Genomic DNA, 27,546 nt, shown 5'->3' on the forward strand with positions numbered 1-27,546 from the left:
ATTTATGTAGGAACAATGTGGTTTCTGTGGGTTTGTTGGGTTTTGGTGGGTTTTTTCCCTCTGGTATGCCTCAGTGTGCTTACAGCATAAGCTTTGTAGTTTGCTTGTTGAGGAACAGATGTGTTAGTTGTCCCCTCAGGTATGTATATGATATTTACTTTTATTTCAGAGTCTTAAGTAACGTTGGGAGTACCTCTGAATTGTAATCTTGTTTCTTTAAATTATTGGGACATAAAAATGTTACCCTCTTCTACATTGAAAACAATCAATAAAATACAATACTTTAAATTATTCAAAAGATACAATGGGAAATTGGTTCTTTTCTTGAATCAGAAGGCTGGCTAATTGAGTTGAATTTTTATGTTTACAAAAATCGATGCCTAGGTGGACTTCAGAGGAATGCCTATAAAAAGACTGGCATTTGCATTAAGTGGCAGTACTAAATTTTTGACTGAGTCACAGATGGTGTTTTCCAGTGTTTCATTTTTGTTTTATCATCTTGCATCAATCTATATGTTATGGCACAACAGGCTTAAATTATGACGATTTTTTTTTTTGGCATACCAAATTCACGCTTCTTTTGGAAGTGATGACAGCAACATAGAAATCCTGAATGAAGCCTAGAATATCTCTCTTATTCTCAAAATATTTCTTAGACCTCAGCTTCTTTAAATGCAGGATATGTTAAATATTTAGTAAAGGCAGTGAGCAAGGCTTTTATTTTCCTTGGTGACTTGTTTGGTATTTCATTAACAAAGGATTTCTTGTGGCAGTTGGTTTTTCTTGTTTTAAACTTTGAGCTTACTGAGATATGGGAATGCGTGGCCTTTCCACAAGAAAAGATGTGGTGGGGTTGTGGTTTTTCAAGAGTGGAGGGATTTGGTGTATTATGACAGCATGGATGGTTTTGATTTTTAATTTAATACAAAACTTTTAGAAGTGTTAAGAGGGAAAGAATTGTGAATACTTAACTTTTTAAGGACTTTTTTTATGTTGAAAAGATTGATCTTTTGCATCCTTGTAAGCATGGCTGTTTCCTCTAGTCTGATGTTTGTCATCTTGGGAAATTTTAAACTTTTAAGGATTTCTCAGTTTCTTCATCTTTTTTAGTTGAATTAATTGCAAGACAATATCGAAGCTGGTGTCCTTAAAATGTTAGGATGAGAAATGTGTTTCACACACTTCGCTTTCTAATGAGGTAAAGAAAAAGATGCCCACACTGAGCATCTGGGTGATCAGTGAGAGCTTCACCGAATATTCATATTAAACAGTTGAAATGTTAATTAATATTAGATAAAGCTAAATGGGCTAAAAGGAAATGGATGCACTTGTTCTGATGCACTTGTCCTCAGAGGCATGCTTGTGTATTCTTCAGTGCACTTTGGCCTCCAGTGAGGTAAAGAAGCTTGCATTGTTTTCTTATTTTAAAAAGTATTGGTTACAAACTGATAAAGATTGTAGAAAAACACTGGTCTCCTCCTCCTCCTCCTCTCTTGGGCAAATGATACCTGGAAGGTATTGGCAGCAAGTCAATCCCCTCTTTAGAAAGCATATTCTGCTCTCAAGCCTCCCCAGGCGAATGAAAGCCCTTTGAGAAAAATCCCATCAAAGATTTTAGCGGTCTTGACTTCTCCACCCTCTACACCAACTGTGCACAACTTAAGCATTCAAATGGAAACCTTTGAGAGTACATAAAGCTTTAAGCCGTGAGTACTCCCTGTGCTGTAGGGACTTTTTTTTTGAGTAGTAATTCAAGGTTACTGGCTCAGTCAGAACGTTTTGACCACAAGCATAGTCTTGAGAAAAGCAAAGGGAATGGTTTGTACCCTGTGGTTTAAGTTACACAGCAGTTAGCTCATGAACCAAAATGCATCATTACTATCATCCAGTTAGTGTTATCATGGAAAACTGTCAGATTTAGATGCTTAAGAGAGCTCTTGTAACTGTTGCCATGGCAATATCAGAACGGCAATGTGGTAGTTTTCATCCATAGCCCATGTTCAGCTAAATTCCTTTGCAGTCATTTAACTGTGAAAGGAAGGTACCATATTGTACCAGGCCAGATTTCTTTGGAGTTAACCAGGGACAAATGAAGACTGGTATCTCTTTCTTTGAAAATGAAATGTGAATCCTAGATAGAAGTGATTTAGCTTGCTTTGCTTTTGGTTTGACTGTGTGCCGACAGTCCTAAATGTACAATACTCTCCATGGAGTGACTGACCTGCTATTCATGCCATCATGCCACAGCTTGTAATTACTTCAGTTCAGACCATAATAAAAAGCATGCTCTGCGATCACAAACTAAAAAATTTGTCAGAAGAATGGATTTACCTAATAGATTTTTATTTTCACCAGAAGGGGAGAAGTGCAGACACTTATCACTAGAAATTCAGATCCTGCTTTCTAATTTGGCCTCACATTTAATGCTTTCCCTTATCACTGAGCCTGCCTTGTATTTTTTTTTAACCTTTATGGTGTTAATCAGCTGCTGCATTTTTAGTTTCACTCTTCTGTTTTCTGACATTCAAGTGTTTTTTTAACTGACCTGCTGTAAGAAGTTGTTCTCCACAGCCCTCCCACCCCAGAAAGCCTTTGACTTCACTCTTGCCATGGGTACAAAGGAAAAACAGTCTTCTTTCCTTTCTGACCTACATTTTCACAGTGCAGCATTGCATAGCTGGCGGTGCCGCTTCCCTGCCTCCCTCCTTCCCCCCGTGCTCCCCTCCCAGAGTGGCTGGGTCTTGCGAAGCAGAACTGGAAAGGGGAGGCTGGACCGGATGGTTTAGAGATGTAATCTGTAGCAATACAGCAAATGCCATGTCTGTTAGGTGTGATCTGCAATCTGAAATTATTGTGGTCAGCCAGGGTGAGACTGTGTGCCGTCCAAATCGCATGCTGTTTTGGAAGAGCAAACTAAAATGAAAAGGACGATAACGCTCTTAAAATTTGATAGGTGCAGTTACTGTACTGTAATTAAGTAATTGTCCAATATTTATTTATTCGTGTTATTTGACGGCATAAAAGAGGGATTAAGAAATGGTTTATACAATTGGAAAAAACATGTGAACAACTACTGATGCTTTTGCAAATCAGTTACAAGCCTGTTCTTCCTAATGGCACAAATGCAAAAAGTATTAGCTTCTATATTAGCATCTTTCCTCTCCCTTTCATCTCCTCCTAGGAAGGTTTCACACGTTGCAATGAGTAATCATTCAAGAGATAAGATTTTCTTGTGCTGTGGGATTATGCAGGTATTTTAGATGGAAATATGATTGGGGATTGTGTTAACACATCAGGAAAATTAGTAGGGGTGGGGGGCAGTCTAAAGTAATGGCTTCTAGGTGTTTCCCTCCCCTCCAGTGCCTGATTTAGCATGGATTTTGAGACAGTTAATGCATGTCTTAACATGTTAATGTATTCTGAAAATATTTTGTAAATATGGACTGACACATTTTATATTACTGCATTGCAAAGAAAAGCAAATTTTAAATTACTATTCTAGTAAGGTTAACCTGAAAGCTAGCCTGTCTCATCTCTTCTAGATCATTGCCATCATATGTTTTTAAATTTATAGGTCATAAAAAATGATTTATAACATTTAAGCAAAGACCTTAACGGACACTGAATTCTCCCTCAGACCAACCACTGACCCTTGGAAGTAACTTTACCTGTAGCTTTTTATTTTTTGGACTAGAACAGATGGTGAACCTTAACCATGAAAAATCTGTCAGTGGCTGGGGATAGGATCAGTTGTGTTACACCAAAACCTGTAGTTGTGCATTTTCTGTGCTCAAATCTATTGATGTGTGATCTGCAAATAACCCACATCACTGATTTAACTGGAAGTGTGAAAGGAACAGTTCTGTTGTTGGTGAATAACAGTTCTTGGTGGGACTTCATTTTGGTCATCTAGTATCAGTGCGTAAGTCTTTATTCAGCTGAAAGTTAAATAGGGAAAAATTACGGAATTTCAATTTCTGATTTTTTGTTACCATGCTTTACTTCTCTAAGATTTTTCTTTGCCATAATAATGGTGCTGGTGACATTGCATTTTTTTTCCTATAAAAAGTTTTGAGTCATTATGACTTTTTGTTTTCAATCTGGAGCAGGCACACAGAGAAGTAAAAACATTCAAAGTGAATATTATACAAACTTATATACCTCAATGATTAAACTACTTAGATCCTCTTTTTTTTTAAAACTGCATTGCAGATGTTAGACTTTTAGATACCAGCTTGTATCCTATTGCTAATGAAAATGCTTTTTCTTTTTGTCATACTTTATGAGGAAAGGAAGTGAGAGAACTTGTCAAAGATTTTAATGATATAATTATTGCACTATTTTTTAACATGAACTGTTTTTATATTCTAGTAGAGTGAGCAAATAGCTTAAGCACAAGCTAGAAAACAGTAAAAACATTAAGAGAATGGAATGTAGATCTTTCATTCCATAATTGCATATTTCATCATACAAGCTGTCCCTCCTGATTCTGAAAGCTTTGTAACAAACTGTGCAAGAAAACAGTACGTGGATACAAATAATTTAAGTAGCCTTTGGCTGTCTTGAAAATGGTTCAAATATATTTATAGAGTAGTTTCAACTTAAACCCAAACATTAACACAAATTCTTAAAAATTATGTTGGACCCTTAGAAAGGCATTAAAAACAGCTTTTTATTTAACATCTTATACTCCTCACTAGTATTTTAACTAGCAAGAAATTTGATATACTGAACTCGTAGGCAGTGTACCGTAGCTCTGCCAAGCTTAGGCAGATCAGCATCATGCATGAGCTCCAAAGTGGAGTACCCGAGAGGTTGTTTGGCTGCCAAACTTTGTGATTCAAGTGCCAAACTATTTAAGGTTTAGTTATTAACCTCTTGGACTATATCCAGAAGCCAGTAACAGCATTTTGAACTAGCCAGAGCTGGTAAAATCCAAGTAGAGTACATTACAGTCTAGCTTGAAAGTGCTGATGGCAGGGAACAGCGTTGAAGCCCTCTCCAAGAGGATGGACTGTGTTCTTGGCCAGCATTACTCGGGGAGAGGCCACTTATGGGATTGTACATCTTCCAGAACCGAATACCCCTGAGCAGTAGCTGGCTTTCAGGACTCACTGTGGTTGTCTAAAACTTGTGCTATTGTGTAAAGCTTGTGTATAGTTAACTTAAGCCAGGTGGCTTTCAGCTGGGATATTAACCGTGGCCTGTGTTAGCTGGAAGGAAGCAGGCAGATGGAGTGTGAAGAAAACTACAAATGGGTGTTGAAAGAACACTCCCAAAGACTTTTTCTAATGCAGCTGGCATCTCTGTGTCACATGTATGCCAATAGTCATCACATAAACTAAGTGGATGCACTTTCAATCTAGTTGGAGAAATCTCTACTGCAGAGAGTCACTATTTTTACACACATTTACTTTCCCTGAAAATGGACATTTCTACAATTTGAGGTATCTTGGAAATGCACAAATGTATATTTATCAAACCTCAAATGCAACAGATGACAACACTTAGTGGAGGATCACCAAAAAAATGGTGACGAGCAAATTCCCATACCCATCTTCAATAGAAGCTCCTAGAATTTCTTCGGAAGGCCAGACCAGTGCAATACAGGCTGTTCCTGTGTGTAAGTTCCTGCATGCAGACAGCCTTAGGGCTGCTGAGAGTGCTCAGTAATATGATTTGTCTTTTCATTACAAAGAACAAAAACCTGGTGTATTGGCCGTGGTATGAAAACTGGGCTTTAAAAGCTAGGGAATGCTAGAAAATTCAAGTAATGCTAAAGCCAGAGATGTATTTCTTCCTGAGCAGCTTTCCCATAAAAAGTGAAGACTGAAGACCATAAATATAATCAATTTTATTAAATAATAAAAGTACATCAAATATTGGTATTTTATCCAATTAAAAAGTCCCAGTCAAACAGAAAACTAATCACAGTTCCATCATTTGCTGCTAAATCAGAGGTGGGTATTGTTTACCCTGGTACTGTGACAAGCAGTAATAACCTGAATCTGATACAACTCTTCTGTAACTCTGTTGGAAAATAAGCTTTAAAAGTTCTTTTGTTAGAAAACTGGAAACCTGTAAGTAGATTTAACCTACTTCTCACAATGTCTTTTCAGTGGTACGAGTTGTGGCTTTAATTTTTAAAATTGCTTAGATTTTGTTCTTGCCCATACTGCTTTCTGGAACTCTCAGTCTTATTAAGACTTAGTCTTCCCCACCTGTAAAGGTAAGGTGTGTGGCTTAATTTTTTTCTCGCAGACCTATTTTTCACTAGACTGATCAAAAGAACAAAATCAACAAAGACCTAAGGTTGGTTTTCTCCCTCGTTCCACCAGGTGAGACATTTTTGAAACTGCAGTGAAAGACTTGAAGTTCCATTTTGCATTTCTCATCAGCCTTTGAGTTGCCTTAATGCCAAGATGAATGTTACTTGGCACCAGCTTTTAGGAGCTCGCCCTATGACTATTAGAGAATTAAATAACTTTTAGTCAGCTCTTTGAGGAGAATCTAGTTGAATCTATGGTTGCATCTACAACACCGCTTGCATTTCCGAAAGTGATGTATGAAGAGGCAGTTTTCTGAAGTTTGATTTAATTTATCCCTCTTTCCTAATCAAAATAAGCAACCTTCCCAAAACCGGACCTACTTTAAGGGAGTACTTTCTTAGTGTTTTAGAGTTCATTCATAATGTCTTACTAAATTGTAAATGTGACATTGCTAAACGTATTCTACATTAAAGAAGCGTATAATAATTTTAATGTGGTATTTGAAGGTAAAACCGATCTGCCCTTTGTGCATTTCCTTAGTTTTTCATTTTGTAGCAATTCTAGATAACAAGAAATCATTACAGTGAAGAGAACTAGAGCTATGAATGCCTTTTTTTAAAATAAAGTTTTAGTGTGGAAAATATGCTCAATTATATTTTATTGGCACATAAATCAGCAATTGTACCACCAAAGTGTGCATGCTCATTATTGCACATTAACACAAAAAACCTTATATACTGTTGTCTTTTTTTCCTCAAATTTGCTGGGAAAACCTTTTGGTTATAGTTTCATAATATTCCTGTTATCAAGAACTATACTTTTTTAACTTAAAAAAATAATTTTCAGACTCCACTATGTGATGGGGATCAACTTAAAGGCCGTCCCGTTAAGCTCATCCATTTTCACTGTACATGCGTTCAGCGGTATTTACAAATTGCACATGGCGTACATTTGACAGAGGGAGCGTTGTCCTTCTAGTGCAGTTTACGATGGCGATACCTGCCTGCTTTTTCTTTCGCTGCATTGGCACAGGCATTGTGCTTATTTTGTTGTAAGTGGTTCCAGTATTTGATCAGTTCACTAGGTTGGAACTGATGGGAGGTAATTAGGTGGCTATATTTACAGCTGGAGTAAGAAACTCGCCAGTGATTGAAGACAAACTCATTGGGTGGAGGCATAGGGTCAATTCGCAGCTTGGCAAGACAGATCCCCACGTATACATCCTCTAAATGTAAACGTCTGATGCTTAAGGAGACTTTAAAGATTTTTTCTGCTAAATCTCCAGAAAAAACGTAACCAGTCCCAGAGCAGAATACAGGATAACGTTCACTTGGATACAAATCAGGTGGCATATACCACTTACTATCCTTGTTTCTATTAGGTGCATAACCTCTCATTAAATAACCTGTGAAATACTTGTGCCTTGGAGGAAGTTCTGGTTTCAGGAGCTTGTGTATTAAATATTCAGTATTGACAAACATATCGCTGTCAGTTTTCATAACATATGGAACACGTGGACAATAAGATGCAACCCAGTTCATTCCCATCAGAGTTTTAATGGTTAAATTATAGTAGGTGTCTAAGTACTCTTGTTGAATGATGTCATGGTACTGTCTGCTTTCCTCTAGTATGGTACGCTGGAGGTATCCGTTTAGCTTGATGCTTAACCCCAGCAAAAAAATACGAACAATTTGGATGCCAGGTGTCAGGCTTTCGTTACCCCAAGTTTGTCGAATAGCTTGTCGAGCTTCCACCTGGCCCGGCTCTGCAGCTATGAGCAATATTAGGAAAGGGGTCTTCTCTTGGCATTTCTCAGGCTCATTGATGATGTATTTGAAATGATACAAAGTTGGATGCCCGGTACCTTTTTCATTGTAAATACTTCCATTGGCACTGAGTGTATTTTCCAAACCAGTTACTCCTTGCAGCGACAGGTCTGTGTTGTTGGAGTTGGTGACTGTTTGAGGCCTGAGTGTCTGAGGTACGGCGTCTTTCCACACGTTCCTTAGAGAGCTGTGGTTTGTCTCGCTTTTTGTAGATCTAAATCCTCGTATAGTGTAAGCCATGGGATTTTCTTTGAACCCGGCCCTGCCTGGCAGCCAGTCATGATGATTAAAGAACAGAAACATAGCAAAAAGAAATACGAGAGAGATCAGGCCAATGAGATGGGTGCGAAACAGAGACCTTTTGGTATTCCAGGTCATCTTTGCAAAGCAGCAGTGTCGTCTTCTCCACTGAAGCATGTTGTAAGAATCCAATGGTGGGATATGAGCCAATGGCCAAGCAAAATGCCCTTCCGATTGTTTTTGAATCCACTGCTATTCTTTGGTATTCATTTTCTTTTGTTCATGTCGAGTAATTGTCTGCAAATGGCTCACTCTGCAAAGATTTAAAAAAGAAAATCAGAAATCTTTGATTTTGCATGCTCATAATATAAAAGGTTACAATGAGAAAGTAGGTATAATCACAAAATTCAGTTCAATTTTGGGGGGAAAAAGAGCAGCCCATGCTAATATAACAAGGTTTAATTTTATGCTGAAAGCCAGCCTTGATTTATGATTAAGGTTGACTTCATTTGTTAGCTTTTAAAAATGCTTTCTTTTCATGGTACAAATTTTGACAAACATCCTGGGTACAAAAGATGTTGATAAGGAAAAAAAAAAATTGATCATGTTAGCAGAAGAAGTGTTAAGTAGACGTAAATAGCTTCATGTATACTGACTGTGAAATCCTTCTACAGTGTTTGAGAAGATCTGAATGAAAAGGCCTTGATACCAGATGGAAGGTTTATTGGCATTAATTAAAATTGATTTGACATGCAGAGGCTAGTACGGCTCACAGTTTAAAAACCTTTTTTGTAAAATGATCATGTATTGGTGGTGGGACAGACGGTGCAAGGTTGATTATGGCGGAGTTGTGTTAGTCACAGTACACTGCTTGGCGTGTTTCCACCGGCCCCAACTGCGTTCAGAAAGTCAATGAGAAGATGCACCTGTCAAAATTAATTTTCAGGGTCCAGTAACCTCACTGCACAGCCCTCAGATGGTAACGCAGGATAACATTTTCGGTCACCTTTCGGGCACCTTTAACCTTCTACTCCACAATGAAGGAAAATATTGAATGGAACGCCTGGCTGTTGTGCCAGGCTCATACACAGTTGATGTAAAATTAAGCTGTTGATTTTTGGTAGGCAGAGATCTTGGGTAAATGTTCATATTAACTGGAAGTAAAATTGCACAGCACTAAGTTTCTGGCAAACTATCTGATGAACATGAGTCTTAGGGGTTTTTCCTCTAAATTTATACGTAGCTACTATACTTCTGGTATCGTACAGAAATTTCAAGTATTTTTGCCAGGAGCTGTAACTGGCAGAGTCAATATGGCAGCTTCATGATGCTGCATATTAAAGGCTGATCACATCATCTCGTAAATGAACCTTTCACTGCACAGTAGCAATTCGTTTGTGATTTTCAATTTGCTCTAATTTATTTCTGGGCCCTAGGGTTTTGTATAGGAAAAAGGATGACAGTTGAACAAAAGTCCATAGAAAATGCTATTTCTAATATAAATGTGTAATTTATTAATTACTTTGCTATCTTCTAAAACCAATATTGGGATTAACTCCTCCATTTAAAAACTAAGTGACATGTTATATGGGAAATTACAGGATTTTACATTGTAAGGAAATATTTTAAGATGAGATGGCAGTTGAATAATATATCATTAAATGGTATTTGTGTGACAGCATTCAGTCTGCCTCGTTAATGTAAGGGAAATTTTTTTTTTCAAAAGGGTAGGGAGAGCCATATAAGTAAGCTTTATTTTAATTACTGTATGTCAGTTTATATATAAACAAAAGAGTGTCTATGCAGAAGATGCCTTGTTCACAATATTGGAAGCAAGGGGAAGTAATATTGCCCAGAGTCAGAATTGTCTCTCTTGCTGACCTCCACTAGGAGGAGCAAGTAAGTGGGGATTTTAACTCTGGTTTGTGACCATGTAAATGTATCTAAAAAGGCGACTCTGCTCCTTGATTCTCCTTCTGAAATAGCAAAATATTTGTCTAGTGATCTATTAAGCTCTTCCCTGTCGTTTATGCCATTACACAGCATTCATGGATTTTGGTCTCAAGTTCACTGAAAGTATTTCTGATTCTTTTTAATTTTTTTTTTTTAACTGCTTTGGTGTGATGCCACTTACCAGAGACTGAGCTATCTATCTAAAAATTATTTTCCAGCCTGCAGTTGTTAAACATGTGTGTCTAAAGTATGCAGCTTGAGGATTAACCTGAAATTCCACACTGCTCTCTTTATCCTGCTTTTAACTCAGACATTATCCTTATGTGAAAGAAAATAAGCCACAAACGTAGAATACTTTTGCTTATCTGACCACTTGCACCTGCTTTTGCATGCTTAGAAAATAAAAGTCTGCCCTCAGAACTAATAACTTGTAGTTTCTCTGCAGTGTGCAGTGAGTTTTAAATGAACAAGCAGCTATTTGGGAAGAATATCTCTGCATTAGCAAATATAAATGTCACTTCGAAGGGTATCCTAGATCTCAGGGAAATTAATTGTTTGATACCAGTTTGGAAGGCAACAGTGGGAATATTTGATTAATTATCGTTCCATTGCATGCATATGCAATTTAGGAAGAAAGTCAGAACGAGAATTTAATGGATGCAGAATAGCAGCTAGAATTTGGATTAATTTTGTCACACTGAATTGTTCCACTTCTAAAACTGCAGTCACTAGATGCAAATACTTCAGCAAATCTGCAGTGCACTATTAATCTGTGTTTAATTTTTAACTGAGGTAGTGTTTTGTTTTGCACCTACTTTCATGTATCAGTAGGCGAAAGTGAGAATCTCAAGTTATGTAAATACTTGTGTAAACTGAAAACTGTCTTCAGGTGCTGCCTTGCCACAATGCACTGAGAAAGTGTCCCAGAAAGGCAGTTGTAATGGCTGAAACCTTTCCGAAACCTTTTTTTGGTGGTGGTTTTTTTTTATTGTGGGTTTTTTTTCGGTTTTGGTTTTTGTTTTAGTCTACATGCTCATGTTGTGCATGTTAAAGTAAGTTTTACAGCGAGGGACAAGAACTAGAATCGTAAGAAATTCAGAGACACTCATTTCTCACTTATTTCCTTCATTTTTCAAGGTGGGAGTTTCTTAGAAAATCTTCAGTCTCTGTTTGCCCTTTAATCCCATTGTATGGATAGGGGAAGGACCCACATTTATTTCTCAGCTTCATAAAACTGTTGAATGGAAAAAACAAATAACTTTGTGTCTCACTTTCTTGTAATTCAGGTGTAAACCATTTCGAAGTATCCAGTGGGTATTAAGCATTCTAAATACAGTGATAGCAATTGCTCCTTTAAAAAAATACCACATGCTAGGATGCATTGTTTAAAAATAATTTAAGCAGCCATCAATATATACTAAACCCACCATCAAATATTACCATAAAGTATTATTTTTCTCTCACTTTTCAATTAAGGTTAGAGCGTTACTGCTTTTGCTTAAATACTTAAAATTTCATTTCCAAGAAGGTTTATGAACAGGCACCAGCCATTGGCAGTGGGTAAAAAAGCCAAAGTATAGCAAAAGGTCTCACCTTGTCCTCTAGAAGTGTGTTGTTGCATGTAGTCTGCATTTTGAAGAGATGACTTTTAATAGTTCTACTTCATTTTTGGCACTTGACTGTGCAGTCACTGATGCATTATCAAATGCCAAATATCTAAACTGTGAATGCCTCTTGAATTTTTATTTGTGATCTGTGCTCTGCTGGTGTTTTGGTTCCTTGTACTTTCAGTTCTGTTCTATAATTACAGCTTTGCAGATTGAAGCATTTGACTTCCTATTTACATGTCTTGGATTTTCATACTTTGGTTAGCTGTGTGGGCAAACTCCTTAATTAGAGGGAAGGGTTCAAAAAGGCAGCCTGCGTCGCTATTCTGAGCAGCAGCAGCAGCGGTTGCATATTAGGCCTCCCATAATGTGCCTGAGTTCACTTCCAAACTGCATCGATCTTTTGCACAGAACAGTACTCAGGCGGAGGTTCGATGTGCAGGTTTTGAAATGTCGGATACGAAAGGCGCACCGCTAGCAGGAGTATTGCCTGAGGGTAGAAATTTGTGTTTTAAAAGTTCTGGAAACTGGCTTTACCTTCTAAATGGCTTAAAAGTGGTCTGAAACCAGTGACTGTTGTATGCTGCATCCTTAGGTATGTGAACTCTTTCCAGCTGCAGTTGTTTTAGTGCATGTTAGCATTGCCTTTGGGCAAAGAAAGCACGTTTATATTGACATTTAATGATTTATTATAGCTTATTGGTAGATTCTGCAGATAAGCACTTTCTTTCCGTGGTGTATTAAATTGCTATTGATTTAGTTCTTAAATTTGTATTGCAAATATTCATCTTGTTTGTTTGCCACTAGTGATGAAGTATTTAAATTTCAACAATAAATAGAAATGAATGGCAATTAGCTGGAATGTCATTTTATAATCAAAGTTAAACAGTGTTTTCACATTAAACAGAAATTGTAAGGATGGCAGGAGATAAGTTACGTGCTCCCCATTTTGAGCGTGTAGTGTTTGAAGGTTTCCTTTTGGGATGTCAGGGGAGCCTGATGTTACTTGTAAAATGTGGTGCCCGATTGCACTTCTGATGGCTTAAATCATGTCCAGTCTTTTGCACGCTCCCCGTTTACGCTTGGCTGATATTAGCCTGATGACATTTTGCTTGTGTTTCGGGGAGGGAAAAAGCAAGTGTAAAAAGGTCTGAAGGTACTTTTAAGATAATGTAATTTGACTGCGTGGTCTGTTTTGATGGTTCAGTGTTCTCAGCGTGTCACATCATGACCATTTTACCCTTGCTTTAAGATTACTTCAGATAAGGATTAATTCTGACCTAGTTTGAGAGGATTTCTAACTGTTTTTTCGATAATGGAGGGGTTTGAGTTTTTAATTTCTCAGTTAAAAGCAATCATTGCAGTAGCAGCATTATCCCTTTAATCCCTCCTCTCTAGCCATACCAACCTTGTGCAGACTGAGAGCAATGCATTTAGGAAGCGTAAGGCAGTGACATTGTGCCGTGGGAGAGGAAAGCCTGCTAGAATTCTTTCTCCCTGTGCAGAGACATGTTATCTCAGGGCTCTGCAAATTAGGGATGATCATTATCTGTAATGGCTGAAAAGGTAACAGACAACCGAATGAGTATCACACACAAGGATTTGACATACCTTCCTGGGTCAGGCCATTTATGGTGCGAAGATTATACCCACAGAAAATAGTTTTGGCACGCCATCACTTCAGCAAAAAAGATGCTATCGAACATGCGCACATCCCCCAACAGCCTGCTTCCTGCAATTGCTTTTCTCAGTATCCAATCTGTCCATCTGTCTGCTCGTTGCTGTGTTACCTTCCTTGCTCATAAGTGTTGTCCTTGTCTCGGGGCTTTTTGTTCATCCTGCAAACAAAAGGACAGTAGTTCTCGTTTCTGTTCCGATCGGGGCTGGCTGGCGTTCGCGGCTGATGGCTTGGAGCTCTTACATCTGGTGTTTCCCCTGTCGGACAATGCAGTGCTGTGTTCTCTTCTCCTCAGTATCCATATTTCTAATGGTAATGTTAGCAGGGAGTGCTAGCGCGTAGTGGTTCAGTTGCCGTCAGTAATAGGATTTCCCTCTATTCCTTCCTTCATTGTTGCTAGGCAGTAATAGAAATGGGTTTGAGCTGTTTCAACCGAGGATTCTGGTCTATAAAATCCATTCCGTAGTTCTTCAGCTGCTGCACAGGCAGGCAGCAGTTTAAATGTGGGCTTTGACAGATGCTGTCTTCTGACAGAGCAGAATTTAACGTCATTGCTTGGCTGAATCCCACGTGATTGTTTGCATTCATTCTGACTAAATCCAAAAGCAGCCAGAAAGCTTTACAGGCTCTCGCTCCGATTTTGATAAATGATACGCGCTCGGTTCAAGCACAGTGATAGGTGAATAGTGTAAAAATTGCATGATTACTAAATGAGTGATTGAGGGGGTTTTCAAATTGTTTTCACTTTTCCTTGACACTGTAACTTATGATTCTCTAGGGGATTTTTAATGCTAGACGCTCTGTTCCCATATTCCAAAGCTGTTCTGCAGTGCAAAGGAATTATAAGCATTTAAATACTGAAGCTTGATTTAACCCATTTGGTTCTCTTCGAGTATAAATCTTTGGTGCCTTCATGCCAAAGAAAAAATGTATTTCTTTGCTCATACTTCCTTTACACATGCTTACTCTATAGAAGGTGCTTTTTGTAATCGTAGGTTAGTCAATTAAGCTGGACAACTGTAATGTATAAGCACACGCTGTTAAGCTGCCTTTCTGCTGTTAATGGCTTTCTTCCTTGGTAAAGGTCGAAGTCTGGTATTGCAGAATGGGGGGCACTTGATTTCAATTATTGATGCATCTAATATGTCTTCTTGTCTGTTACAGACATACCTATATTACAGAATTTCTCTTTCTGGTCCTAATGAAACTTGTGTTCCTTTCAATGACTGACCCTTCTATGCTGAAGCGTCTTATTATATTTACTATATGTTACAAACAAAATATCACAATAGGTAACTCAGAAAGTAGAAAACTACCAGCATACTCACCCAAGTATTTATTAGTCACTGTGTGTGTCCACTCTATTTTGAAAAGCTAATGACTAGCTCTTTAGACTGTTTGGTGGGTTTTTTTCAGGGGTGTGTGGGGGGGTGTGTGTGTTGTTTTTTGGGGGGAGAGATTGGGGTTTGGATTTTTTTTTGGTAGCCAAAGGATAAATAAAATACAATTGCTCTATCATATGGTATCTCTGATTAGTAGGATTTTGGGGATAGGTACGTCCTTCACTGGCAAATAAGGCTTCCCCAGGCAGTCAGTGTGTTTTACTATTCTAGATGCGTATCCTGATAATTTAATAGAAACATAATCAGGTTTATATCCTCCTAAGTAAATCACCTATGTACACTAACTTCCTCTATTAATTTAGTCTTGTTTTTAATGTATGCATTTCCTATCGTAACGACAATTTCCACAAATCCTATGATCCTATTTGAGGACATTTTAGGAGCACAAGCATGTTCCCTAAATATTAGTTACAAATATAATATGGATATTGGTAAAGATTTGTATCTACTCTGTTCTATAAAAATTTTGTTTTTTAAAAAATGGGGTAGAGGGGGTCAGCGGGGCCTTGGAACAAGGGAGAAGATGCCTGTATCTAGCACCACTTACTGTTTTGGGATGCTTATGGATAATTGAGAATCAGTGCTTTGAAAGGTTGTACGTGTGCTCAGTCTACTGAATTTTCCACTTAAACACACAAAGCTTTCTTATCCTTACGCTATATAATATACAGAACTTCATATAATCTGTTGCTGTATGTATACATATATGTGACAGTTTGGCTGGGAGTATTGTCAGTGTGCTGCATTCTGAGCAATGAGTGGGAAATCAAGTGAGATATTTAACGGTTCTACTTGATGGTCTTAAAGGTCTTTTCCAACCTAAAAGATTCTATGATTCTATATTCATGTAGTTAATTTACCTGTGTTGATTTACATAGAAGCAAGTAATTTTTTTTCAAATACCAGCATGTAAATCTGCCTCTGATTTTTGAATTTTCAGATAAGATGTTTAACATTGTATTCAGGAAGCAAGTCTAAATCTCAACAGAATGGTTATTAAAATCCATAGTGTTTCCACGTAATTTATTTACTCCTTCCTATACCTGAAGTGTATCTCTGAAGGTTTGTGAGTTATATGTAGTTTGTTTACATACTGGGGTGGGCAGAGCTGTTTTTATTTTTCTGTAAATGCTCACTTGTAAATATTAAAGGGACAAAAATCTCAAGGGCCTCTTTTTCTAAACAGTATCTGTTTTAAAGTAAGATTAAAAGGGAACAAACATCAGCTTTGGCTTTTACTTATACGACCATATCACTTGTGCATGGCTTGTAAAGTTCAGGCAGGGCTGTTGCCTATTGATATGCATAAAATTTGTCAACATGCCATGCAAACAAACTAAATACTGAATTCTTAAATATTAATGAACAGGTGTTTTTGTTCACTCATTCTTTGCTTTTAAAGGATGAGCAGGTCTCTGCTCGTCTTGCAGAAAAGTAAGGAAAAGCTGTGATTTTTCTACTACTTTCTATCTGGGTGTGACTGTATCTTGAGTGTCAAAGTTTCAGGAAGAAATTCCTTTTCTTTTATAGCACTTTCTTCTTTACTACTTTTATGTGATACTGTATGTTTCTGGGTATTTTGGGAGGGCAGAGCTTGCTTTGTACTGGAAATATGACCTGAAGGTTTGAGTAATCTTGCTGGGCTGGAGGTTGGAATGAGCTTCATTTCGGCTAAACCTCACCGTTGAAGGGTCAGTGGACTGCTTGTTCTTGATCCACGGAGTAGTGTGTTCTGTAATGTTACTATGGTTACATCTTAAATTAGAAGCTGCAATGTTAGTTTGAAATGCTGCCATCTATTAAGACCAAGAAGGAGTTACTCTGATGTGAAGAAGTGCAGCATGCGTGTAAGGAACACTATACAGTTACCGTGGCCAGCGAAAGCTTGACGGTTCAGTGAGTTCTGCAAAGCTGGAGGCAGATGCAAGGAGTCAGAAAAGGTGTCTACTTACACTAACCTGCACACATGACAACTGTGAACTGTGCAAAACAAAGGTGCGTGGGTTTGGAATATTTCCTTAAAAAAACCTTAAACTGCTTACATGTAATTTTTAGAGGGTATCAGCAAAATCCAACTGGTTTTAAAATAAATCAGACCCTAAGGTTGAGCCATTAAATAAAGTTCTGCCTCAACAACATTAATAGAAGTTTCTCAAATCAATTTAGAGCGGTCGTGACAGTCAGGTGTGCGCTGCTTGGTAATTTCCTGCCTGGTGACCACAAGTTCGGTGAAAGTTAAATGTGTACATCATAGCTGACATGTCAGCTGAATGTTCCCATATGGACCATGCCTTCTGGATACGCCATGAATACTTTGCAAAGTTGATTCCATTTTATCATAGTAAAATGTAGTATTATTTCAGCTGTAATGTGTTGAAAACATTTGAGGTGATGGTTCAAAATGATTAATGGCAACATTTTCAAGGTTGGTTATTTTTGCTTTTAAACTTTATTTTTTCCTTCTGGAAATGTGTTAATACAGAATGTCATGAATGCTTAGTTTTAATTTTTGGTGTTATGAATTATTATGTATGTGGTCAGTGGCCATTCTTCTCTTTGCTGCAGAAAGTCCTTCTCCAATAAGTCAACCTGAGTGGAGAGGACAGGGTTGTAGAATGTACTTTGTGATCCCAATGTGTTTCTTGACTATCGCAAGCATGTTTGCAACTGAATGAAAAATAGCAATCTAGAAATGACCACAAGTGTCAGTATTGCCTGCCTTATTTTTCTGAGCAGATTTTCACCATCGCTTAGTTAGCTGTGAAACCCAGCTTACACTTGCTGCATTTTTTAATAAATGGTCAAGATTTTGCACTCTATTCTCATCACACCCAAGCCATAACTTTAGTGATTTTATTAATCTTTGAATGTCTTAAATTTAAAACAGAAATGCAGCAGTATAGATCAATCTGAAATCGTGATAGAACTAGAAAAGCTTCCAGTTATTCTGAAACATGCTTTTTTTTTTTTTTTTTTTTTTTTTTTGCTCATGTGTATTTGATAATTGTTATATCATACTATTAGGAATATAAGCACATCCCCTAACTTTGCAAAGTTGTGAGAGAGAGAAGAGACCAAGTGATCTTTTCAAGTAAGGAAGGTGCTTCTTATTCCATCTGCCTTAGGAAACATTTCAAGGGGATATATCATAATTCCAAAGCTTGTATTTTTTTATTAAGTAAACTGATGTTCTAGGTATCCAACTGGAATTCAGTCCTTCTTCTATCACAGCTTCATGTGAGGGACGCAGGTTTGGAACACTTCAAAATTCACTTGAAAAGCCAAAATACAAAATTGTTTCGGTCTACTTTATGTCTGTTCTGGTTTTGTGTGTTTTGCAAATTTTGTGTATTGGACTACTGTCCAAACATGTTTCTTCCCTCAATAATGTGGTGTTTGCTTTATCATAGTTTCTTTCTTTTCTGTGTTCTGATTTTTTTTTCATGTCTTCCCCCAGGCTTTGCATCCAATTATTGCTGATCTCAAGTGCTAAATGCAGGGATTTTTTTTTTCCATGGGGTGGACAACATAATTTCATTTGTATTGTGCAGTATTTTTGGTTGCGCAGTTCTCCCCTGATGAACTGACAATCCAGTGCCAGCAGTAATATTTTCTGCTTGTCACAAGCGTTCTTTTTGCATTCTGAGAAGAGCAGGGACTTTATGAAGCTTTGATTCAGCACAGCAGGGGAGAGGCGCCCAACCAGCAGAAGTACCAAACGTTCGCAGGCACTTTAAAGAACAGCTGTGGAAAAGAGACTTCTGTTTTTCCCCTTGTCTTATGACTTACCCCTAACAGTTACCCTCATACCCCCAGAGTGAGAATTTGAAATGAAAACTTAAATTCTTCCAGGAAGTGAGGGGAAAACCTGATAATATGTATCAAATCTCTTAAAGCAGGAAGATGGCATCCTATGGGAGTTAATAGGCCAGCAGATCTCCTGCCTAAGGAGAAAAATGTGTTGTTCCAGCTGTTACCACCTGTCCAGCCCCTTCTCTCTGCCTGGTTCCTTCCTGCAACAGGCACAGAAAGCCCTTTTCCCTTAGGCTATCTTCGGGCTCTTGAGGCATCCAGCACTTCTCCCCCAATGATTTGAAGAGTCTTGGCCCATCATGTTCATCACCAGGATGCAGACCTCCTGCCCAGCACTTTTCCTTGGACTGCTGGATGAGCTACATAGTTGGGGGCGGGTTTTTGGGTCTTTTTTTCTTTTTTCTTTTTTTTTTTTTTTTTTGTGACACTAGATTTTTTCCCCTTTGCATAGGGTTTTTATGTGAATATGGAGGCATTTTGTCAGCCTCAAATTCCTGAATTTGAAGTTGAAATTGGCGAGACAGATGTTTAGTTAATGTTAAATAATGTGAAATTGAAGAGCTGGACTTTCAGGACTGTCAGAATTTTGTGTGTCTTGGGGTTGAGACCTGTATTGACTCTTCCCAATGTCACATTTCCTCAGTAGCTTTAGTACATTAATTTCTACAGCTCCATCCTGTAGATATCCTCATTTACAGCTAATTCTGTTGGGACATGCAGGGTTTACAGCAGAAATAACAAAGCTTTAGCAAGTGTCTTAAATGCCTGAAGTCTTTTCTTCAAGCACAGATGCTTAAACCAGGAAAAATAACAAGATCTGTGGAAAACTCCCTTCTCCAGTGATACAAGGCATTCTGTCCCTGTAATAAATTTAAGCAATATTTGTTCATATCCAACAGAAAACTTGAATCATAAAATGGAGAAGTCCCCTTTTAGGAGTAGTTCCATGCTGCCATTTCTTTGATGTGTTGGGGAAACTAAAATTATTCCAAACACCTTGCATACCACCTGGTTTGATAGAACTACTTCAACTTGGCCAACCCGTTTCATGTATCTGTGTTGTCCTAATTTTGCTCCATCTTAAGGATTCCCTAAACTTGAAGTAGTTTCCAGTCAGTGCATATTAATGAAAAGCAGATTTTAATATGTGCTGAGTTTTATCATGTGGTGTGCTTAATATCATTGAACTGAGTTCCGGTTATTTTAAAGTTAATTCTGCTTTGTGGCAAATATCCTTTGGAAATAAATGTTCATTTGTATATGCTTCTGATGAACAAAGAAATCAAGTTATCATACAAAATTACTTTGCATACCTCTAGTTGCCAGTCTGTCCTGCAGACCACTTTTGAAATTATCATTAAACTTAAATGATAACATCCCTTTAGTGACTTCCAAGGAAAAGAAAACTGTACTGTGGAAATCATGCTTTTTGTCTGAATAACTGTGTTCATAATTTTTTCTGTAATCAGTGTAAGATTCCAGATTAATTTTGTGAGCCTGAGGATTTTTTTTTTTCACATAATTGCTAGGGTAGAGTCAGGGTCACCAGGACTTCTAGTCCTCAAATACACGATTTGGAGGAAATCCTTAGAGCTCAGTTTGTATTATGTTAATTGATAGAGAATATTGGTTCAGAACTTGAGAATTTTTATTCTTTTGTGCTATCCCAAACTATGTTTCAAACTTAAATTCTAGGTGTTCTTCTTTCTATAACTTAGTAGCTTCTAACAGGAGAAGAAATCAGCTCTGTTGCATTTTCTCCATCTCAAGACATAATATTAAGAATCATTAATGAATACTGCAGAAAGGTGCGTGAATATATTTAATGTAATAATGCTGAATTAATAAAACTTGGCCTAAAATCAAATATTATATTTTTCTGTAATAGAGATATTCTTGTAACTCTTAATCAGCATCTGCAAAGCTTTCTATCACTGATCCGTTTTACTAAAGCAGAGTAAATTTATAGGGAGCATCTGTCATCTAAAAAAAAAAGCCAATGTCTTAAAAACACGCAAAAAACAGTCATCCTCTTAAAAAACCCTACAAATGTCATGAGCTTGGATGATGTGTTGCACACTGCAGTTTCTTTTAAGTTTTCCTTCCTCAAGGATTTGCATAACCAAGCATTCACACTTCTGCAAATGCTGCTTCTGTAAATTTTGGTTAATGCAAGCTTGTGCTTTAATCATGTTGCAAGTATTATGATTTACATAGCAGAAGAAAAGAAATAACTTTTTGGAGACTTAGAGACCAAACCTGACTTTTTTTTTTTTTTTTTACCCTTTCACACCTTTGGATCTCCATCTTGCTGTTTTCCTTGGAGTTACTTGTTTTGCCAAATATGAAAAGCCTTGTAATTCTGTTAACATCAATAAGAAGCATAATAGTGCAAAAAAGGCAACAGTTGTTTTCTACTTCTATAGCATTTCTAGGTAAGCAAATAAATCAATAAAGTAGAATAAAAAAATCCTTTTTAATTTAATGAGGCCTGGGTGTAATACAAAAAGGGAATCCACAGAATCACAGAATGGCAAGGGTTGGAAGGGACCTCGGGAGATGATTTAGTCCAACCCTCCTGCTAAAGCAGGTTCACCTAGAGCAGGTTGCACAGGACATCATCCAGGCGCAATTCAGGGGCACCTGATTGCTTACTGCACCCAGGAAACCTTATTTTTTTCTTTAATGAGCCCAGCTTATTCTGCATTATATAGTTTGCTCATTAGTACCACCTCGTATGGAGGAGATTTTTTTGCTGTGAAAATATCTTTTATTTGTTGCCATTTTATTTTTTACAGTTGAGACTACCCAGCGCTGGCTGGAACTATGCACCAGTATTTGTCCTTTTATGCTGGGTTTGCCTAATGACAAGAAGAGGGTTATAACTTTCAGTAATTAACTTTCAGTTATCTGAGGTGTGCTGGAGGAAGGGAACGGGCAAGGAGATATTTCAGTAATGTGGGAAACGTGGGATGCAGTGAAGGTTAGAGCAGGTCTCTTGAATCTCTGTTCTTCTCTCACTAGCAGGTTGGTTGGGACCGATGCCAGATGAAAATTGGATCTGTGTATTCACATGATAATGCACACAATCTAATAAGCCTTGCGGAATGTCAACCATTAGGGAATAGATGATTCGGCCTACTCTGAATGGTCTGGTGGAGTCGGTTCAGGTCCCGTGTGGCTGGAGCTAATAAGCTCTGATGACTCTGTGTAGAATTGCTTGCTTGTTCTTGAAACAATGCTGCGGCATACATGAGATGCTTGCAAGATTTATAAATAGTAGCTCCATGCTGTGTGGCGGTGCTGTTTCTGAAGCCCCGCCGGCCTGGGAACTAAACTAGCCACGTTTCTATGAAGCTGCCCTAAGCTAATGAAATCCTAAATCTAAGGCACCTCTGTCATCTCTAATGGAAAATGTGCTACCTAGAATATCTGAGCCCAGTTGATTGAGATCTGGTGGCAATAATAAGTTAGGGGGTTTTATAGAACAGCTTTCATACCAGTAGTTCCTTGTCATTATTTTTATCTAATTTTCAGATGTTTTTCTTCAAACTAGGCACTAGTCAGTGACAAAAATGTCTGTTTGAGAAGATAACGGGTTTTGCTCTTCCTTCAAAATAGGCATATATTCATTTACCCAAGAATATGACAGTGTAGAAGCTGAGAAATAAGGAAGAAATACATAGTCTGGCTTAAGCTCTTGAATAGTCGGGGGGTGTACATTTTCAAATGTCTTTTTAGAGGAACAGGAATAAATAGAAATGTGTGAGGTTTTGTACTTATTATCAGCCTTTTGAGCTTAGATGTAAAATTACTCTGCTGCCCTTTCTCAAAAGGTGACGCTGCTGTTTTGTTTTGGTGTTTTTCTCATAAAAAGTAGAGCACCACCAGATTAAGACAAGGAAGTTACTGCATGAGTCTCTGTGAAATTCAATCTGTTTGTGACTGGTGAAGCCCTCCTAAGCATGTACAGAAAGTTCCAGGGCGTCATAACAGAGGAATCTTGTTACACTTCTTTTTTTTTTTTTTTTTTTTTTTTTTTTTTTTTCTTTTTTTTCCTCCCCCCTCATTGAGATCTTGGCATTGAAAGCCTAACTCTCTTCCAAAACATTGTCTGCTCTTAGTGGCTTACTCATTTTTATTTCCTGCTACCTAAGTGCTCAGTTTTCCAGTGAGGGGATCTTGCTTTGCAACAGATTGCTGTAGAGAGGAAAAAAAAAAAAAAAATCTTGTTTATTTTTTGTCACTGACAGTAGACTTTTCAAAGGCAAAACGAGTATTTGAAATAACAGGACAGATGTGAGGGCTGAAGGAGAGCTGAAGAGGTCTTGCTGCTTAAGGCAGATTTCCTTCAGATAAACTGTGAAATCCACGGGATCATTATGGATGACTGATACTTGCTACCATGTGATAGCAGAAATAATCATTGCAGTGAACCTCACCTGTGTCTGTGCTGAGTGGCATAATCTGTCGTCTTAGATGTTTATTCACAGTGGGAAGTTCTTAAAGATGAATTTGTGTGTGTGTATGTGTGTATACGTGCTTGGGAGGGTATACAGAGAATGAGAGGCAGCCATTTGAAGCCTTTTAAAACCTGTTTTAAAACACTCTTTTGAGTCTGCTCGTTTAGTCAAGGCGTTATTTTTTCTGCAGTGATGGAAGACTGTATAAAAGTCATAGCATAATGGGAAGATCCTAAAATTTGTAGAGTTTTTGTACTGCACTTATCCTGTCTTCATCTTTGAATAGAACGGCCCCAGACTGTATGAATGAGACCTTGTCAGTTGACCTTCATTTAAGAGGACTGCATTTCTGCACTCCCAAAAATACAGCTGTGCCTTAGCCATTTCAAAGAACAGTCGTATTATAAGCCAGATCTCATAATGCATAGATAGAAGCTCAGAGATAGTCTATCTAGCGTATGGATTGTGTATAAAATGAAAAAAAAAAAAAAGAAAAAGTTGAATGCTGTCATCTTAGTCCTTTGAGAAAGGCTTAATTTAATCTTCTCTACTAAAGAGAGAGGAATAATGGGGAATTTGGATATAATGCCAAGAGAAGCTAAAAGTAGAGGCGGAAGGCCAAATGGAAAAATTCCTCCTGTGTGATACAGCCAGAATCCTTCCTGTATTCTACCTTAATGCATGATTTATTGCCATTACAGTTAGGTTTTGATATAGGCATATAACATCATTGGCTTTTATATTCTACAGTAGTGATATGTTAATTCAGCATACAAATACCAATAGCAGTTTGCACAATCTATTTGGTATATAATATTGTAGCAATAACACACAAACTCTGTGGCATTCACACTACTGCAAAAAAAGTGAAGCCAATTCTTTCGACCTAAATATTTGTCAAGAAGCACAAAAGTAGAAAGTGTTGTTGCTATGATGAAAACATGGTATCTTTTCTTCTATTATTTGTCTTCAACATATGAATCTATGATGGGTGACTAAAATACTTGTGTCCCAGGTGACTGTTCTATGATGATTAATATTGTGATTCTGTTGCTTCATCCACATAAGTGATTTCTTTTGGAAGTCAAACAGCCCTAGCAAAAGGCTGTATAACTTTTGAGCCAGACTTCTAGAACACACTTAAATGAAGACAACTGAAAGTTGAACAGTACATCATCTATTCAATTCTTGGGCATGAAACAGAAGGTTTTAGTTTACTGTAGTGTTTGAAGGCTTATTAGGTTTTTTTTTTAATCTTGGAATCTGATGGATCAGTATAAAGGCTTAATCTAGGAAATACAGAATTTTAGGTTCAGGCAGCTTCCTAAGGCTGTTTCTGCTGACACGTGCAGTAGTGTGATTTAGTGCTGCGTAACAGTGATGCCTGCAAAATATTTTAACTTTTTAATCTGTTTAGATCCGTACCGAGGGAGGGAAACTTCAAGCCTTCTGGTACCCAGTTGTACTGACTGGAAATTGCTTGGAAAATGAGGCGGGGGAAAGGAGGGGAATAAAAAAATGTTTTAGTCTAATTTGAATGCTCCTTCATAATTGTAAATAAAATAATATTTTAATTAAAACAGAATTCTGGAATGAGAGTTCTACGATGAAAAGTATGTAGCGCAATAGATCTCACTGGAAAAGCTGGGGGGAGAGAGAGTTGGAGAACAGGACCATAAATGGCATACACCAGTACCCAAAGCATTGCATTTTTGCTCTGGGTGTTTAATTACGATGGTGTGTGTGAAACTTTTACATTATGCAGTGCAAGGAAAAGATCTAGGTAGTCTAGAAGACAGTTTGTCAGAGCTCCTGTGACTGGTATAAGTGGGATGCTGCTATTGTAAATTTTAGAAATGCTCAGACTGCAGAATATTGTACTGAGAAAAAGATATGGTAATGATTTTTACTAGTGGTGGGAGCAGCCATTTGAGGATACTGAAGAGTGAAAGTTTTTTCCCATGATGTTTTAGTTTGTTAAATATCTAAAGTATGGGAAGCCAGAGGCTATGTAATTCCTAAAGTTTTAAGATTGATTAATACACTGCTTATGAAATTCGTAGGTTTGGTTCTTGAAGTTTGTATGTGTATTCTTTTGAATCCAAAACTGCCTCTCTGCCCCAAGTTAAAATGTGGGGAAAATGTTTCCAAAGATCTGTTTATTTTGTTGAAATCTGAATATAAACATTTTGATCCAGTAATAGATGTGTTTTCTTTCAAGTTAAATCTACTGAAGTCTTTTGTTTTACTTGATGCAAGTGTATGAAATCACCAGGCAGAAAGAAACTTTGCAATCAAATGTCAGCTCCAGTCAGAATAGCTTTCAGAATAGTGCTTTTTCATACGGCACCGCATAGCAAGCCTGTACGTTGAAAACGTAAGGTATTCTCTGTCTGTTCAAATTACTTGGTTTCTCTCAGATGTAGTATTTTTAGTGAAATGAAAGTTTATTTGCAAGATGACCAGTAACTTTGTGTTTGGGGGCAGATTGTTACCTGTCAGATTCCCCAGCTTCTTGTGATTAAAAACTGAGCATAGATCAGTTCCTCTGAACACACTATCAACTTGTTGAACACATTACCAACTTGTTGACACAGACTGTTGTGTTGTTGCATAGGAGGCAAGGAGACGGGGAACAGAATCTGGGATGGCAGTATCGCGAGTACGTCCCATCCCATGCCACCAGCCAGGGGGGCTTTTATTGCAAAAGGCTTGGTCTTAAGTTTGTGTTTCTGTTCCCATGCATTTTGACCTTGAATAACGCTGTTTTTATATATAGTGCTTGCCAAACATTTCACGGGGGCTTTTCTGATTGTACAAACTGTAAATGTAAGGCTTGAATTAGGGATTTGAGAAAGGGGAAATGACTGAATTTGAATTTGAGTTCTTGCCACGGAGAAGTGACACCTTTCATTGCCATGATGATGAAGGGTGCTTAGCTTCACTGTTAAAAAAAGCAAAAAGTCTGTTCACCCATCGTTCTCCCACCACCATCCACCAAAAAACTCTGCTTGCATCCTAATTTGGTTCACCTTCGTGCTACATAATGTATTCTCTTCCTTTCAGTCTGTTTTTAAATGAATTAAAGCAATAAGATTTGTAGAGTAAGAGCAGGATAAAATCTGTGGTGGTGGGTTTGGTTGTTGGTTTGTTTTTTTTTTAATATGGTGTTTCTTTGGTTGATTTTCATTCTTCTATATAATTTTTGTTTGTTTTGAAATATGACAATTGAAACCTGCAGGACAAATGTTTAGAGATAGTATTCCACTTGTCTTGTAAGTAGATTAAAATATCCAGTCTTTCCAGTTTCAGGGAATTACAGTGTGTGGATAACTGCAACATATGCAGGTCCAGAAATCGTAATACTTGCTGGACTAAACTCAGAAATTTTTGTAGTAGATTACTGTTCTGTTTCTAACTTGCTTGTCTGCTGTTGTACAGATATGTCTTGTGTCTCAGTATTTTGTCAACATTTTTATTGCCAGTGCTCAAGATAGTGAATCTGCTCTGTCTCAGTGGACGGTGTGTTGATATGAGGGCTTTAATAGATGTTAAGCTGGAGGCTTACTACTCTAGTTGCAAATGGCACAGATAGCTCCTATAAATCCACATTTTTTTTTTCCTTTTTATAGTACTTTTTAAAAAATTTCCTACACATACAGTTGGTATCACTTAACTTTGCTGTAGCCAACGCAGCAAGTGGGTGTCCAGCCAGACTCTCTTGTGGTGTGTTAGCGTACAACTCATAAAGTAAAGAAATATAAAAGAGTTAAGAAAATGAAAGATAGTATGAATTTCATTACCAATATTGCTCAACTGACCATACAGATCTGTACTTTAGTAGTAGTAGCAGTCTGTTACAGTTCTAACAGGTCTCAAGATCATTGCCTTTTGTGGTTTTAAAAAAAACCCTACTTTTTTGCAGCTGCACTTGCATAGTAGACTAGCTGTTACTCATAAAAGAGGAAGCCTCAAGTGTGAAGACATTATGTAATTAGAACATTTTTCTAGACTTTTCCCTGGCCTGTAACAGTTCAAAACAGCCCTTTCCATGTCACTGTGGTTATACTCCATTGTATCCTTATAATTATCACTGTCATCACTCAAGCCCTCTTATCTCTTGGCTTGTTTGTTACAATTTATTACGGCTGCAGCCAAAGCTTTTGATCCTGAAAAAGCTCATGCTGGTTTTGAACTAAGCAGTTACTTCTCTAGGCAACACAAACAACGAAGGGTTCATCACTCCCCTGTTCACCTTTTGTGCATTGGCTCCTTAAGGAATACAGTTTCAGGA

General features: G+C 37.7%; 2 protein-coding genes across 2 annotated transcripts in view; one reads left to right on the forward strand and one right to left on the reverse strand.

The window, feature by feature from the left end:
- The window catches only part of CDC73 (cell division cycle 73), a 114,696-nt gene that overhangs the window by 52,660 nt on the left and 34,490 nt on the right, over positions 1–27,546 (forward strand). The window lies entirely within an intron of this gene.
- On the reverse strand, positions 7,244–8,512 carry B3GALT2 (beta-1,3-galactosyltransferase 2). Its single transcript, XM_035895825.1, has one exon. It carries the CDS (start codon positions 8,510–8,512, stop codon positions 7,244–7,246), a length of 1,269 nt encoding a protein of 422 aa, XP_035751718.1.

The sequence above is a fragment of the Egretta garzetta genome, unplaced genomic scaffold, assembly GCF_000687185.1.
Source record: "Egretta garzetta isolate BGI_Z169 unplaced genomic scaffold, ASM68718v1 scaffold86, whole genome shotgun sequence".
Taxonomy (NCBI): domain Eukaryota; kingdom Metazoa; phylum Chordata; class Aves; order Pelecaniformes; family Ardeidae; genus Egretta; species Egretta garzetta.

Bases quoted from the DNA above. Each gene is read 5' to 3' on its own strand.
- B3GALT2 (XM_035895825.1), bottom strand. From the start codon at position 8,512: ATGCTTCAGTGGAGAAGACGACACTGCTGCTTTGCAAAGATGACCTGG.